This window comes from Oryctolagus cuniculus, chromosome 1, assembly GCF_964237555.1.
Source record: "Oryctolagus cuniculus chromosome 1, mOryCun1.1, whole genome shotgun sequence".
Taxonomy (NCBI): Eukaryota; Metazoa; Chordata; class Mammalia; order Lagomorpha; family Leporidae; genus Oryctolagus; species Oryctolagus cuniculus.
This window is the reverse complement of record NC_091432.1, coordinates 204,944,362-204,961,794: the sequence shown is the minus strand read 5'-3', so window position 1 is coordinate 204,961,794 and position 17,433 is coordinate 204,944,362. Positions and strand designations below refer to the sequence as shown.

Here is a 17,433-nt window from a genome sequence, read left to right as displayed (position 1 = left end):
AACACACACACAGAACTTCCAGAAATGAAAAGAAATAACTATAAGATAGGAGACCTAAAGTATGGAAAGAAAGAGAAGAGTGAATATGGATCAAGTGTGATATTGCAGGAAAAAAAAAAGAGGAGAATATTTGAGGAGGTGATGACAGTTTTTTTTGATAACAAAATGACTTTTCATATTCAAGTTACAAAGCAAACCCTAGCTGATATAAACTCGCACTTACACCTAGTCCATTGAAACTGCAGGGCATCAAAGAAAAATTAAAGGCAACAGGAGACAAAAGTAGATCACTTATTAAGAATAGTAATTAGAGAAGAGTTTTCATCAACAATAAAATCCAAAGGGAAAAATGGCATTACTATGAAAGTTATGAGGGTAGAAAAAAAAAAAACTCTTTCAGTCTAGAATTCATTGCCAGGCTAGATTACAATTCCAAATTAATTATAATATAAAAATAATTTCAAAACAAAGAAACTTCAAAAAGTTCAATGAAAACTGACTTTAAAGATAAGTTGATTTCAGTGCAGAAAAATTTTGAAAGGCATGTATACAAGGGGTCTCCAAAAACTTCATGTAAAAAGTGTAACATAGAAAAATTATGCAAGGATATCAATATCTTACACCAAAACAAACCTCTATTTTGATTCCATTATCCATGAACTTTTAAAATTACTTTTAAAATGACCCTCATACATATTAAGAACATTTATGATTTACTGAATGAACTGCTAAAGGATAAGCTCCTAAGGAAATAAAGGAGGAGAGGAACAAAAGAAACAATAGTAAGCAAAGAAACCAATGAATAGAGGATAAATCCAAAGAAGCTCTAACTGAAAATAATATTGAACTTAAGGAAGATATAAAAAAATCAAGAATGACACAAAGGAACACAAAGCAGCTAAAGAACACTAGTTGTCTAAAAAAATCAAGGAGCTATTGATTAAGCTGTTTTTAATAACTCAAGGGCATATATTTAGGACTAATTTTTTAAAGATTAGAAATCTACTTTATAGAGGTGGACGAGTCGTGTAGTAGTAAAGTTGCTACTAGAGATCTTCCTGTATTGGCCTGCCTAGGTTCAAGTCCCAACTCTGCTCTCAGTTCCAGTGTCCTGTTAACGTACACTCTGGGAGGCATCACGTAATGACTCAAGTATTTAGGTCCCTGCTATCTTCATGGAAGTTCTGGACTGAATGAATGGAGTTCCTAGCTCCTGGCTTCAGCCTGGCTCAGTCCCAACTGTTGTGGGCATGTGGGAAGTGAATCGGTGAATGGGAGATGATTCTCAATGGTTCTCTCTCTCCCTACCCGCCCCCAGCCAGCCTCCCTCTCTGTGTGAGTCTGTGGCTCTACTTTTCAAGCAAAAATGTACTTCATATTTTAATAACCAATAAAGGAAGGAAATGGAGAATTAAATAAAATTAGGTATGCCAATGCAGAAAGCAAGGAACATAAAAAATTAAAATACATATTTATTAACTTGATAGTAAAATATCTGAAGTATTCCTTTAAAGTTAGCAACAGGGCAAAAATACTCTGTACTACTGCCTCTACCCAATATTACACACAACATCTCAACCAAAGCAGTATGACAAGAAAAACCATTAAAGGCTTAACACTTAAGAAAAAATATCTACTACCTGCAGAAGATGTAAATTTCCATAAATAATCCAAGAAATACACAGATACTTATAAAGCTAAGAATTTGAAAAAAATTCTAATAAATTGATATGCCAATTAAAGTGTTACTCCTATAATGCAATAATAAACAACTAGAAAATGTAACAATTGTATTGTTAAACCAATCCAAGGGAGTTCTTGTATACATGTGTATACTGAGACATAAATAATATTTTCTGCAAAACATTTTTAAGGATAGAAAAATATATTCAACCAACAAAAGATCCAAGTTGTCCCTTGTAGGTATATTTGCACAATAGGATAAAATGCAACAATTACAATGACAAGATGTCAGTCTGGATAAGTCTCAGAAACAGAATGTTGAATGGAAAAGGCAAGTTGTAAAAGGAAAGTTCAGCATGCTACCATTCATCTAACATTTCCATTAAATATTACTTATGAATATATACACATGTAAGAAAACACATGCAGGGAAAATGCATGTGTGGGGAAGAAGCTCCTGACTCACATATACGTTTATTTCTGGATCCAAGTCAGTTGGGCTGGGGCAATATCTGCAACATTTTGTTTTCCTTGAAAGAAGTATATGAAGCACATACGGCAAAATTTTAAGATTTGGACCTGATGGTGGGTACAGGGATGTATGTTTTATTATTATATGTGCTTGAATTCTTTTATAATTAAAAGCCAACAGTGGAAAAAGATATCCTTAGATAAAAGTGACATTTTAAGCATGATTGTTTTTGACCATGTTTTCTGACAGCCATGGTATAGTGCCTAGAATAATGTAGGTAAATGGTGTTTGATGAATGAAATGCATGCAAATCATGAAAGCCGCTTTGAGATTCTCCTCTTTCCCTCTCAATCTCTACTTTATTCTACTTCACTTTGTCTTTCTCTCTCCTGTCAGTTTCTGAGAGAAGTTGCTGATGTATAGTTTATGCATCTGTATAAAGAACGAAAACACAGTAGGAAAAAGAATAAACCATCTTTCCTCTCCCAGATATTTAGACTTATATTTACGTGTACGTCAAGGTTAGCTGCAGAAGAACTAATTTATCTCTAGTTGCTACTCTCCCAGCCAAGCTCATCATTTATAGAGTAGAGGCTGAAAACCTCCAGACACTGCAGTGTCCAACAATAAATTAAACTTTACTTTGAGGCTTGGTTCCTGTTCGAGTTTTAAGAAGATTTAAAACAAAATTGCTGCTAGGAGGATAAAGAAGATGACAGATGATTTATTTCTCAATTTCCCAACTTACTTTAAAATTTCAATTTGTTTCTAACAAAAGAGAAATAACACATTGAAAACGATGGTGCTATACCTTTTGCACTTTCTACATGAGCAACAAGAAAAGGACTCTATTTCCCTTATCACGATTTCAACAGATTAATAGAAACTAGAATCCAAATTAAAATTACATAGTTATTTGCTGAGTGGGGTTATCTTTGGCATTGTATAGCAAGCTAAAGAATAACATTAAGAATATGTGTTTATTGTTCAAAGATGAGTTCTTTACTCTTTCAGAGGTGTAGCTTAGATTGAGTCTATATTTGTACCTTGACTTATAATAACATCTCTACCCCAACCTTTCCTGTGATACAAATAGCTTAACCAGCATCACCAGAGAATAAGCCATCAATTGTATTTGTCAAAATTACCCAATGATGTTTATAATGTAAACTCAAGGAATAGCCAAATATCCATCTTTGGTCAAAAATCAGAATGCTCAAAATTATCTGATTATAATGATAGGTAAAGTTATTTCAAGGAAGAAATCACAAATACGCTTGGCAAAGTGATTCATAGACTGTATATCATTAACTGAGGTACTGAAAGTATTTTTCTGCCAATATAAACCATGGTTTAAAGCAAGCTTCCTTTTTTTTCACAAGGATAATAAAATGGATCAACATCCATGTTCCTCTCACACGGAGCCAGCAGGTATCATAACACAGAACAAGGTACAGTTGGCTATCAGGATATGATTATTATCTAGCCAGTTACCCAGACAGGAAGCCTGGGCATGCACTTCTCAGCTCTTCCCACTGCCATATTTTAATTCTCATCTTCAGAGCGAAAAGCAATCCATTAGATACCTATCTCCTTGAGAAGACAAAAACAGTAATATCTCTGAGAAATCAACACCTTATTCTGTGGTCACCTAGAGAGCAGGCTTTTTTTTTTTTTTTCTCTTTTGGATCACATGATTCCAAATTCCCTAAGGTTTTCCCTCTATAGCAAACATTATGGAGGAGGAGGGACAGAGGGGAGGGGCGCAGGAAATTTAACCCCCAGAGGATCATGGAAAAACTATTTGAAGGCACAAAGCTGGAAAAACTCAACAAATTTATGACCCAGAGAAATCACACATTACACAACCTCCCGATACCTCACTAAAGAAAAATGCCCAACAGAGATAATCAACTCAAAAGGCTCCAAGGCAAAAGCCCATTAACTAGCATCATATATAAAGAGCCTGAATCATTGAATTCCTGAAAAATGGCTTTCACTTTTAAAAAAACAATTAAAATACTGCATTTTCTTTCACAGTTAATGCTTTCAAATCACCATTAAAAATAAAAGTATTATAAAGCAATTATGTGTATTCCAAGGATGAATTTTGAAGCTTTCTTATGCCATGGCTTCCTACTTAAGAAACACTTTGCATAGTTTATTCTTTATCAATATTTGTTTATCAAATTTTAATGAAACATACAATCAGATACTTTTTAAAAAATAATCCGAGTTCTCAGTATAAAAACTGCTACTGTTACTCCAATTTTTCCATAAAATTTAAAAAGTACACATACCTCAACAAATATAAAACACGGGATGATGGAATAACTTCGTTGAGTGTTGTTTCCTACAGCCATTTCTCACACCATGTAGCAAAATTGCACCGTCTAAAACTGTCCAAGCTGAAATAGAAATAGGTTGCATGGTATAAAAGCTGTATGTTGAGATGTCCCTTAGGTACATAAATAAAAATATCAACTACCCTCTAGATAAGCAGTCTGCATACAAACAAGGCAAAATTGTAATCTGCAATACAGTCAAGGCAGACTAATAGTCATTTCAGTGAAAAGCAAATACAGAATAGCCATGAATAGTCTCAGAGGCAAAATGACCAGGTAGGGAGTCCCTGGTGCACAGTGCTATAGTGAATGGCATTCTAATTGCCCATTACTGCACAATGACTTAACCCAATAGACTGCCTGCATGCCATGAAACAGTTCTTATATAAAGCATTTGTTACTGTCCATCCTGCATGGATCTTCTCTACCTGTGACTAACCCTTCCAGTTTGCAACCTAAGGCTTTGTTTGCTATATCCTTGCCTTTCCTTTCAGAGCTAACATTTGAGTACTGAAGCACTAATTTCTAACTTCCTTCCTTGACCATTATTTTCTTTTGGCTACACAAGCATTAACCTCCTTGGGTTAATACATCACTGATGGGGCTGGCTCTGTGGCATAGTGGGTGAAACTTCCGCCTGCAGTGCCAGCGTCCCTTATGGGTGCCTGTTCGAGACCCAGCTGCTTCACTTCTGATCCAGCTCTCTGATATGGCCTGGGAAAGCAGTGGAGGATGGCCCGAGTCCTTGGGCACCTGCACCCATGTAGGAGACCCAGCGGAAGCTCCTGGCTCCTGATCTGCACAGCTCCAGTGGTTACAGCCATCTGGGGAGTGAACCAGCAGATGGAGGACCTCTCTCTCTCTCTCTGCCTTTGCCTCTCTGTGACTCTGTCTTTCAAATAAATAAATATTAAAAAAAAAATACATCACTGATTTCTCATTCTGGGTACTCTGCCCTGGTATGTGACTGATCCAAGCACAAAACATATAAGAAAATATATTAATGCTTCACTTCCAAGAATTAAGGAGCTGGGCAACAGCCGATTTTTATTAAATATTTTATTAGAACATCAGTGTTTTGCTTTGAACTGAAAATATTTTGTATTAGAAGATCAGTTAATTTTGGTTCTGTTTATCAAAAACAATGAAGTATGGATTTTAGGCTTTTTTTCCCCAGGTCAGATGAAAAGAATTTTTCCACCATCTCTTATTCTCCATCCAAAGGACTACTACACATGTTTCAGGTATCTGTTCTTGGTATTTACTAGTTTCCATTTGTTCTGTTTTGGTATCATCTCTACCATCAGTTCTTGTGGACGGTGATGGGGGGACAACACAAAGATTGTCTATTTCAAATGTCAACAGTACTTTTATTAAAGATCATGAATTAATGTCTTTCATTTCTACCTTTTCTAAGGTTTTCCTCATCCTTTTCTGGAATAAATCTTTAAAATAGTTTCATAAAGCATTCTTTGTCATTCCAATCAAATTTCAGAAGATACTTTTGAAAAGCTTGACAAGCCAATTACATAATTCATATGGAAATGCAAATAGCCTAGAATAGCCAAAACAACAAAGTTGCAATATTCATAACAGTGAGATATGGGTATAAAGATAAACAAATGAAACACAACAGAGTCCAATGATAAATGCACATAGCCATGGTCAATGGACTTTTGACAAAGATGCAAAAGCAGTCTAATAAAGAAATGATAGACTTTTCAGCAAATGGTGGGAAAACTTAATACTCATATTTTTATGAAATGCTCAAATAGATTTACTTTTCTAATTGAGTTATTGGCATTCTTTTCAAGGTAAAAAGGTTTTTGTGTATTCTTGATATAGCCATTTATCAGATAAATACTTTGCAATTATTTTCTTCCAGTCATCTATTAGCCGTTTAATTTCCTTACTGATATATTTTATATTATATATTTTACTAGTATAAAGATTTTAATCAGAGCTTTCTTGTTAATCTTTAATTTCAATAACAACTGAATACAAATATTTATCACCCTATTATGCCAAATCTGGACTTTCAACATGAATTTTAAAATGTAAAAAATATAAATGTCAAGACAAAATAAAATTAAATATTAATTATGGAATACCAACTTATAAAATAAACAATTTATAAGAAAATATTATCATTAATAGATTATGAAAGTTAAAACAATCAACACTGAAATATTTTACCTCTATGAAATTTTTTTTTGACAGGCAGAGAGAACAGTGACAAAGAGAGAGACAGAGAGAAAGGTCTTCCTTTTCTGTTGGTTCACCCCCCAATGGCCGCTGCGGCCAGCACACCGCGCTGTTCCGAAGCCAGGAGCCAGCTGCTTCTCCTGGTCTCCCATGCGGGTGCAGGGTCCAAGCACCTGGGCCATCTTCCACTGCACTCCCGGGCCACAGCAGAGAGCTGGACTGGAAGAGGAGCAACCCAGACAGAATCCGGCGCCCCGACCGGGACTAGAACCCCGGGGTGCCGGCGCTGCAGGCGGAGGATTAGCCTATTAAGCCGCAGCACTGGCCCCCCTATGAAATTTTAAGAAAGTCTGACAGCATCAAGGATTGATCAAAATGTAATAATAAAAGCTTTTAACTTTGTTTTAAAATTAACAAAAAAAAACCTAGTTTAACAGAAATACAGGCAAGGGCTATAAACAATACGCAAATGGTAATATATGGCCATTTTACCCATATATAGTAAATTTTAAAGTAATCACAGATCATTAGAACTAAAATAGTATAAGATTCTTAACCATTTTTTTGACAAAGATATAAACAACCATTTTAAAGAATGATTTAGCAATATTTACTAAGGTAGAAGATGGCTTGTTTTTTGACCACACACACACACACACACACACACTCACACACACACCCTTAGAAAACTTTTCATCATAAGACCATCAGTGTCATTTCTATATACTAACAATGAGCTATCCAAAAAAGAAAATCTCAAAAGAATATAATATCCAAAAGAACATAATATTTAAGAATAAATTTAACCAAGGAGGTAAAAGATCTGTAAAAGAGAGCTATAAAATATTGGTGAAAGAAATTGAAGACATAGAACGAGGGAAAGGCACTCTATGTTCATGAATTAGAAGGATAAATATTGTTTAAAATGTCCACACTACCCAGTGTGATCTACAGATCTTATTCGATACATAGCAAAGTTTCAGTGGTGTTTTTCACAAAAATAGAAAACATGCTAAAGTTCCCACGGAACCAGAAAAAAATAAGCAAAGCAATCTTGAACAGAATGAACAAAGCTGAATTACAACATTTTATGAAATCAAAATACATTACAAAGCCACAGTAATTGAAACTCCCTTTGCTGGGACTTTGAATTTTTCATCCGTTTCACCCACGTTTGTAAGCGTTCATTGAAGCATTTGTATAACGGTTGCTTTGTTAAGTCTCCCTAGGTAATTCTAACATCTCTATTATCTTGGCATTGGCATTTGCTGATCTTATTCAGTTTGAGATCTTCCTGATTCTTCATAGGAAGACTTATTTTTGAGTGAAATCTGGGGTTGTTATAGGGCTCATGATTTTATTTAAGTCTTGCTTGACCAGACCTCCCCTGACAGTGAGCCACTGAATGAAGGGGAAAATGTGACCTTGTCACTGCCACAGGAGGCTCAAAAGCCAGGTTCTCTACTTGACCTCCTAAACTAGCTGGTTGGGGGTGGGCCCATTATGGTGGGGCAGAGGTGGAGGCCGGGCGCCAGGAGACCTCCACTGAAACCACAGTAGTAGGGAGGGAGAGAGGTCCCTCTTACAGCTTCACACAGGGTCTCCATGGACAATGTGGGGAAGCGGCCTTGGCCTGACTTTCCACTAGGCTTCCTCCCATAGCATCCTAGTGGAGAGGGGGAGTGGTGCCTCAATTCTGCCTGCTGGAATGCTAGTCCCAGCTCCGCCCAGTGGTCTCTCTCACAACCCCAGCAGGAGTCTGGGCAGCCTCCCGCTGCTTGGCGAGGTTGGGACTCCAGGCTCTCCCCTCAGCTGCCCTGGCAGGGGTAGAGATGAGGCCTCAGTGTTTCCCGAGTGTGTGGCTGCAGGCGAGGGATTCTCATCCAACAGCTTTCCAGCTTGTTGGGCTTTTCCGCACTCACTGTGCACAATAAGCTGCCTTTTTCAGGGGCTGGTTTTGGTCTGCTCCTATTGATGTTCCTAGTTGCCAGTTTCTCCAATACCAGTCTGGGATAAAGGAGTCAGAAAGAAAATCCTGGGAACTCACCACTGTGTTGTTCCTCATGGTCAGAGGCCCTCACTCTGCCTGCCTTTTTCCCTAGCTCCCAGGGTCTGCTTTTGTTTGTTTTATGCATAATGCCCAGGGTTTTGGTTTTTTTTTTAAGTTGTACTTAGAATATGAGGGAAAAACAGGCCTCTCTCCATCTTCTCAGAAGCAGTCATTACCAGGCTCTTTGAGGGATTACTGCATATGGCAGCCACTGGGATTCTGTGTACCCCAGCCTGCTGTGTTCTCATGAATTTGAGTTTCTGGGCACCAAAGTTTTAAAATACCAGAACAAACCACCTAATTTATTCATTTATTCTTTCTTTCTTTGTGAGCCCCTAATTCGTGCCAATTATCCCACATGGCATGACTAGAAGCAATGAACTAGTCAAATACCCTGTATTCCAGGGACTGACAGATCTCAAGACTCAAAAACAAATATATAAACAAGCATAACACAACATAGCTACTAATGTAAGAGGGAAAATGGTAGCACAAAGGAGTGCCTAACTCTTAGGGTAGAAATCTCGCATCTATTTGGTACAGTGGACAGAAATGAAGAACTTCTTAGAATGAAGAACTTCATCTGAGTTAATTAGCAAAACCATTGTCTTCCAATACACATCCCCCCTTTTTTCTTTATGTTCTTATTCAATATGGAAATAAGCAATACCACATTCTCTTCTTTGCTGTATTGATTATGACAAGTTTTGCATAAAGAACTGCATGCCCATAAACAAGTTCAAGACCCACAATACTCTTTAGGAACATTTGAAAATGTTTTACTTTCTTTTAAAAATCAGAAGAAAACACTGAGTTTTAGGTAGAAAAAAGTTTTAACATGTAATATTAATATATTCAGTATTATACCAATTAAATCATAAAATACAAATTTTAAATGTTCTTCATGGAAGAAGGGAACCATCCATGAAGTCCAACCTGCTTACGGTCTATAAAAGAATAATGCAGCCCAAGTTAGAAAAAGATAAGGAAAGGCTTGTTAGATGAGACAACTCTTTAAGTTGATTAAAACAGGACAGGCACTTTCCTATCACATGAAGGGGAAGAAGCACTTCAGCTTGAACAACAGAAGCAAAGGTCCCAAGGACATGAATTAACCTAACATGTTTGGGAAACCCTAAAACAAAATCCAAGTCAAATGTATGAAACCCAAGGAAGAGCTATAGATGCTTCCAAAACTTGTTTATATGCATGTAGTTCCTTATGCAAAACTTGTCACAATCAGAATACAGCAAAGAGAATATGGTATTGGTTATTTCCATATTGAATAAGAACATAAAAGAAAAAAGAGGGGGATGTGTATTGGCAGACAATGGTTTTGCTAATTAACTCAGATGAAGTTCTTCATTTCTAAGCAGGCAAGTCTATTACGAGTTAGACTTAATTAGGATATGAATCTCAAAGAAGGATTCAATGATACTTCATGTGTTTTCATTGAATTTTCCACACAATTTCTCCTTGTTTGTGGGAAGCATTACAATTCCTAGGACAAATAAAAAGTAATTACTGATTACAAAATATCTGCGTGATACTGAAAATGGATGGTGATGGACCACGGTGATAGCAGGGTGAGCTATGCAAAGTTGGATCTAACTGACTAGTCAAGGAAGCTGCAAAGAAAAAAAAATGTCATCTAGAAACAGTCTCCATGACTCAACAGGCCTGTATGTCCAGTCTTGATGTACGTTAAACTGCTGGTGGTCAGAGTCACAGCCTACAGTTGTTCAACGGTCAGCAATCTGAGTTTCTGGAAGCAAGAGCTTGCTTCTTGGATACACTGTATTTTGACCTAAATTTGTTAAAAATGTCATGGTAGCAAGATGACAGAATAGGAAGGGAGCACACTGATAGTCCGGGGAGAGACAGTTTAATAAAAGTGGAGATACTGCAGGTTCAAGGAAGAGTAGGGGAAGAAACAGCAGAAGAAACTCTTCCGGAACAAGTGATTCACAATGGACCTGCGTGGAGAGTGTGGAAGCCCACAGTTCGGGACACCAGTGGCAGACTCAACACACCAGCGCTGGAACACGAGGTGAGCCGAACCTCAATAGCCTGAGACACCGGCAGGCAAGTGGAAAGAGGAGAATAGAGGGAACAACCCCGGGGGGAAAAGTTCACCAGGATAACTAGAAGAGAGAGAGAGAGAAAAAAAAGTGACCGATACGGACACGGGTTTTTCTCTCTCCGCTCACCTCTCAAAGGCGAGCAAGACAAAGAGCAGGCGCCATCTTGGACATACGTCATAAGCAGAGCGACCTCAGGTCTGCACCGGCCCTGAGCCTAGCAGAAAAACCTGACTCTGGGTAGGGTGAATTAACAGGAGATTAGGACCTAGTGAATTTGTGGTGCTACTGAACTGAGACTGTGAAAAAAAGAGACGGTGGGGGAGAGAACTCATGGAATTCACGTGAGTACTCTCCAGAGACGCTACAATTCCGTAACTTTGGCAACCCAGTGGGAGACCGAAGGAGAATTTGAGCCCACCCTGAGGGCCGAACAGATTCCCTGTGTGCTCCTTGGGAAAGAGCTTGCTATCTCTGGCTCCTGTGGGTATATCATTTGCCTGCTAACTACCTCCCAACTTCGTTCAGCTGTGCGGAATTACTTCCCTTATGAATCAAAAAAAGAAAGAGAGAGATCTACCTGGGAGTGTCACCTTTGGCACACCAAACAGAGCTCTCAGGCCACACCCATCTCAAGCCTCTAAGGCTCCATCCAAAACAGACAGTCCACTTAATCTAGAGTCATAGTATAACAAGAAAAAGCACCACAGTGAAGAAACCAAATATCTCAATATGCCAAATAACAAACGCAAAAACCGAGATAATAGAAACAAGGAAGTCACCATGATGCCCCCAAATGAAAAAGACACCCCAATTCAAGATTATGAAGATGATGAGATAGAGGAAATGCAAGAAGCAGATCTCAAAAAATTGATAAGAACATTAAGAAGTTCTCAAAAACAAATTCTTGAACTACAGAAATCCTTAATGGACAAGATAGAAAATCTCTCTCGTGAAAATGAAATATTAAGGAGGAATCAGAATGAAATGAAACAACTAGTAGAACAGAAAACTGTGATAGTGACGAGAAATCATAATGAAGTGAAGAATTCAATAGATCAAATGAAAAACACAATAGAGAGCCTTACAAACAGAATGGGTGAAGCAGAAGAGAGAATATCGGACTTAGAAGACAGAGAACAGGAAAGGATACAGTCAGACCAAAGAAAAGAAGAGGAAATTAGAAATCTAAAACATCTTGTTGGGAATCTTCAGGATACTATTAAAAAACCCAATATTCGGGTTCTAGGAGTTCCTGAAGGCGTGGAGGGGGAGAAAGGATTAGAAGGCCTTTTTAATGAGATACTAGCAGAAAATTTCCCAGGTTTGGAGAAGGACAGAGACATCCTAGTACAGGAAGCTCATAGAACCCCTAATAAACACGACCAAAAGAGATCCTCACCAAGACACGTTGTAATTAAACTCTCCACAGTGAAACATAAAGAAAAGATCCTAAAATGTGCAAGAGAGAAACGTCAGATTACTCTCAGAGGATCTCCAATCAGACTCACAGCTGACTTCTCATCAGAAACTCTACAAGCTAGGAGGGAATGGCGAGATATAGCCCAGGTGCTAAGAGAGAACAACTGCCAGCCCAGAATATTATATCCTGCAAAGCTATAATTTGTGAATGAAGGTGAAATAAAGACTTTTCATAGCAAACAGAAATTGAAAGAATTTGTTGCCACTCGTCCAGCCCTGCAAAAGATGCTTAAAGATGTTTTGCACACAGAAACAAAAACACGGTCGGTCATCAATATGAAAGAAGGTAAAGGAAGGAAACCTCACAGCAAAGGATCACAGGGAATTAAAAGCATATATTAGAACTTATCTTTGGCAAATGGCAGGGCAAAGTTACCACTTATCATTAGTCACATTGAACATTAATGGCCTGAACTGTCCACTTAAAAGACACCGATTGGCTGATTGGGTTAAGGAACAAAACCCATCTATTTGCTGCTTACAAGAAACACATCTTTCCAACAAAGACCCATACAGACTGAAAGTGAAAGGCTGGAAAAAGATATACCATGCCAACAGAAATGAAAAAAGAGCGGGTGTAGCCATCTTAATATCAGACAACATAAACTTTACCACAAAAACAGTTAAGAGAGACAAAGAGGGACACTATATAATGATTAAGGGATCAATTCAACAGGAAGATATAACAATTATCAATGTATATGCACCTAACTACAGGGCACCGGTTTATTTAAAAGATTTGTTAAGGGGCTTAAAGGGAGACTTAGACCCCAATACAATAGTAGTGGGGGACTACAATACTCCACTCTCAGAAATAGATAGATCATCCGGACAGAAGATCAACAAGGATACAGTAGATTTAAACGACACTATAGCCCAAATGGATCTAACAGATATCTACAGAACTTTCAATCCTACAGCTAAAGATTTTACATTCTTCTCAGCAGTACATGGAACCTTCTCTAGGACTGACCACATACTAGGCCATAAAGCAAGTCTCAGCAAATTCAAAAGAATTAGAATCATACCATGCAGCTTCTCAGACCATAAAGGAAGGAAGCTGGAAATTAGCAAGTCAGGAATCCCTAGAGCATACGCAAACACATGGAGATTGAACAACACGCTCCTGAATGAACAATGGGTCATAGAAGAAATTAAAAGAGAAATCAAAAATTTTCTGGAAGTAAATGAGGATAACAGCACAACATACCAAAACTTATGGGACGCAGCAAAAGCAGTGTTAAGAGGAAAGTTTATATCAATAGGTGCCTACATCAAGAAATTGGAAAGGCACCAAATAGATGAGCTTTCAATTCACCTCAAGGATCTAGAAAATCTACAGCAAATCAGACCCAAATCTAGTAGGAGAAGAGAAATAATTAACATCAGAGAAGAAATCAACAGGATTGAATAAAAAAAAAATTACAAAAAATCAGCCAAACGAGGAGCTGGCTTTTTGAAAAAATAAACAAAGTTGACACCACATTGGCCCAACTAACTAAAAAAAGAAGAGAAAAGACCCAAATCAACAAAATCAGAGATGAAAAAGGAAACATAACAACAGACACCACAGAAATAAAAAGAATCATCAGAAATTACTACAAGGAACTGTATGCCAGCAAACAGGAAAATCTATCAGAAATGGATAGATTCCTGGACACATGCAACCTACCTAAATTGAACCAGGAAGACATAGAAAACCTAAATAGACCCATAACTGAAACAGAAATTGAATCAGTAATAAAGGCCCTCCCAACAAAGAAAAGCCCAGGACCAGATGGATTCACTGCTGAATTCTACCAGACATTTAAAGAAGAACTAATCCCATTTCTTCTCAAACTATTCAGAACAATCGAAAAAGAGGGAATCCTCCCAAATTCTTTCTATGAAGCCAGCATCACCTTAATCCCTAAGCCGGAAAAAGATGCAGCATTGAAAGAGAATTACAGACCAATATCCCTGATGAACATAGATGCAAAAATCCTCAATAAAATTCTGGCCAATAGAATGCAACAACACATCAGAAAGATCATCCACCCAGACCAAGTGGGATTTATCCCTGGTATGCAGGGATGGTTTAATGTGCGCAAGACAATCAATGTGATACATCACATTAACAGACTGCAGAAGAAAAACCATATGATTCTCTCAATAGACACCTAGAAAGCATTTGATAAAATACAACACCCTTTCATGATGAAAACTCTAAGCAAACTGGGTTTGGAAGGATCATTCCTCAATACAATCAAAGCAATTTATGAAAAACCCACGGCCAACATCCTATTGAATGGGAAAAGTTGGAAGCATTTCCATTGAGATCTGGTACCAGACAGGGATGCCCACTCTCACCACTGCTATTCAATATAGTTCTGGAAGTTTTAGCCAGAGCTATTAGGCAAGAAAAAGAAATTAAAGGGATACAAATTGGGAAGGAAGAACTCAAACTATCCCTCTTTGCAGATGATATGATTCTTTATTTAGGGGATCCAAAGAACTCTGAGAGATTATTGGAACTCATAGAGGATTTTGGCAAAGTAGCAGGGTATAAAATCAATGCACAAAAATCAATAGCCTTTCTATACACAGGCAATGCCACTGCTGAGGAAGAGATTCTAAGATCAATCCCATTCACAGTAGCTGCAAACACAATCAAATACCTTGGAATAAACTTAACCAAGGATGTTAAAGATCTCTACGATGAAAATTATAAAACCTTAAAGAAACAAATAGAAGAGGATACCAAAAAATGGAAAAATCTTCCATGCTCATGGATTGGAAGAATCAATATCATCAAAATGTCTATTCTCCCAAAAGCAATTTATACATTCAATGCAATACCAATCAAGATACCGAAGACCTTCTTCTCAGATCTGGAAAAAATGATGCTGAAATTCATATGGAGAACGCAGGAGACCTCAAATAGCTAAAGCAATCTTGTACAACAAAAACAAAGCTGGAGGCATCACAATACCAGATTTCAGGACATACTACAGGGCAGTTGTAATCAAAACAGCATGGTACTGGTACAGAAACAGATGGATAGACCAATGGAACAGAATTGAAACACCAGAAATCAATCCAAACATCTACAGCCAACTCATATTTGATCAAGGATCCAAAACCAATCTCTGGAGTAAGGACAGTCTATTCAATAAATGGTGCTCGGAAATTGGATTTCCACGTGCAGAATCATGAAGCAAGACCCCTACCTTTCACCTTACACAAAAATTCACTCAACATGGATTAAAGACTTAAATCTACGACCTGGCACCATCAAATTATTAGACAGCATTGGAAAAACCCTGAAAGATATAGGTACTGGCAATGACTTCTTGGAAAAGACCCCAGAAGCACAGGCAGTCAAAGCCAAAATCAACTATTGGGATCGCATCAAATTGAGAAGTTTCTGTACCACAAAGGAAACAGTCAGGAAAGTGAAGAGGCAACCGACAGAATGGGAAAATATATTTGCAAACTATGCAACAGATAAAGGGTTGATAACCAGAATCTACAAAGAGATCAAGAAACTCCACAACATCAAAACAAACAACCCACTTAAGAGATGGGCCAAGGACCTCAATAGACATTTTTCAAAAGAGGAAATCCAAATGACCAACGGGCACATGGAAAAAATGTTCAAGATCACTAGCAATCAGGGAAATGCAAATCAAAACCACAATGAGGTTTCACCTCACCCCAGTTAGAATGGCTCACATTCCGAAATCTACCAACAACAGATGCTGGAGAGGATGTGGGGAAAAAGGGACATTAACCCACTGTTGGTGGGAATGCAAATCGGTTAAGCCACTATGGAAGTCAGTCTGGAGATTCCTCAGAAACCTGAATATAACCCTACCGTTCAACCCAGCCATCCCACTCCTTGGAATTTACCCAAAGGAAATGAAATTGGCAAACAAACAAGCTGTCTGCACCTTAATGTTTATTGCAGCTCAATTCACAATAGCTAAGACCTGGAACCAACTGAAATGCCCATCAACAGTAGACTGGATAAAGAAATTATGGGACATGTACTCTATAGAATACTATACAGCAGTCAAAAACAACAAAACCCGGTCATTTGAAACAAGATGGAGGAATTTGGAAAACATCATGCTGAGTGAATTAAGGCAGTCCCAAAGGGACAAATATCATATGTTCTCCCTGATCGGCGACAACTAAGCACCAAAGGGGAAACTTGTTGAAGTGAAATGGACACTATGAGAAACACTGACTTGTTCAGCTCTTGTCCTGACGGTTGATGTACAATGTAATACTTTATCCATTTTAGTATTTTTTGTTCTAGTACCATTGGTTGAACTCTGTAATTAACACACAATTATTCTTTTTTTTATACTTATCAGCATTCTTTTTTATTTTTTTTTATTTAATGAGCATAAATTTCCAAAGTACAGCTTAAGGACCACAATAGCCTCCTCCACCCCGTATCTTCCCTCCCTGTCGCTCCCCCTCTTCGTGGAGGAACGACACTAAACCCTGCCTAGGTTTCCTATCCGAGTCACGGCACCATTATGAGGCTCCCCCTCTTCGCGGAGGAACGACACAGGACCCTGCGATGTTCTTTTGTCTGCTCGGCCCTTCCCGGGTTTGCTGCTGGTTTTTCCCGGGTCGGCTACCGACCCTTCCACCTCCGTGGAAGGGCGGTTCCCCCTGCCACTTTCCCCACTTCCGCGGGGGAGCGGCACACCACCGGCCGGCTCTCTCGGGGGCTGCTCAGGTGTTCCCCTTAGATGTTCCTGGTGCATGTTGTCTCTCTCCTCCTTTATAGTCCTCTTCCACCAATCCCAACTCTGATACCCACACGCCGAGCACGCTGCTCTCCTGCAATCAGGAGCAGGATCAGCTCCTGCAGGTCACCACTCAAGTTGGTGAGAGGCAGCTGCATAGAAGTTGTTACTGCCTTCTCAGCGCCATATTGTGGGAGAGCAGATGTATAGAATAAGTCTTAATTCCAGTAACAGTCTAGTCCGAGTTGCTCCCCACCATTCCCCCTGTCTTTTTATTTTTTAGCGTTGATACGCGCCTGTCTTCGGTGCCCCGCGGCACACACTCTGCTGTACTTGCTAGAGTTGCCCACAGGTGCTTACAAGCCCTACC

At 38.5% G+C, this 17,433-nt stretch overlaps 1 protein-coding gene across 6 annotated transcripts in view; it reads right to left on the bottom strand.

Annotated features, from left to right (window-relative positions):
• The window catches only part of PLPPR1 (phospholipid phosphatase related 1), a 347,574-nt gene that overhangs the window by 159,283 nt on the left and 170,858 nt on the right, over positions 1 to 17,433 (bottom strand). For 5 of the 6 annotated variants that reach the window (XM_070054945.1, XM_051856156.2, XM_051856164.2 and 2 more), the window contains exon 2: positions 4,456 to 4,563. In XM_070054945.1, coding sequence (XP_069911046.1) covers positions 4,456 to 4,518 — 63 coding nt within the window. In that variant the 5' untranslated portion in view covers positions 4,519 to 4,563. Of the gene's footprint in view, positions 1 to 4,455; positions 4,564 to 5,907; positions 6,053 to 17,433 lie in introns of those variants that run through there. The other variant, XM_051856160.2, reaches the window with a different exon arrangement.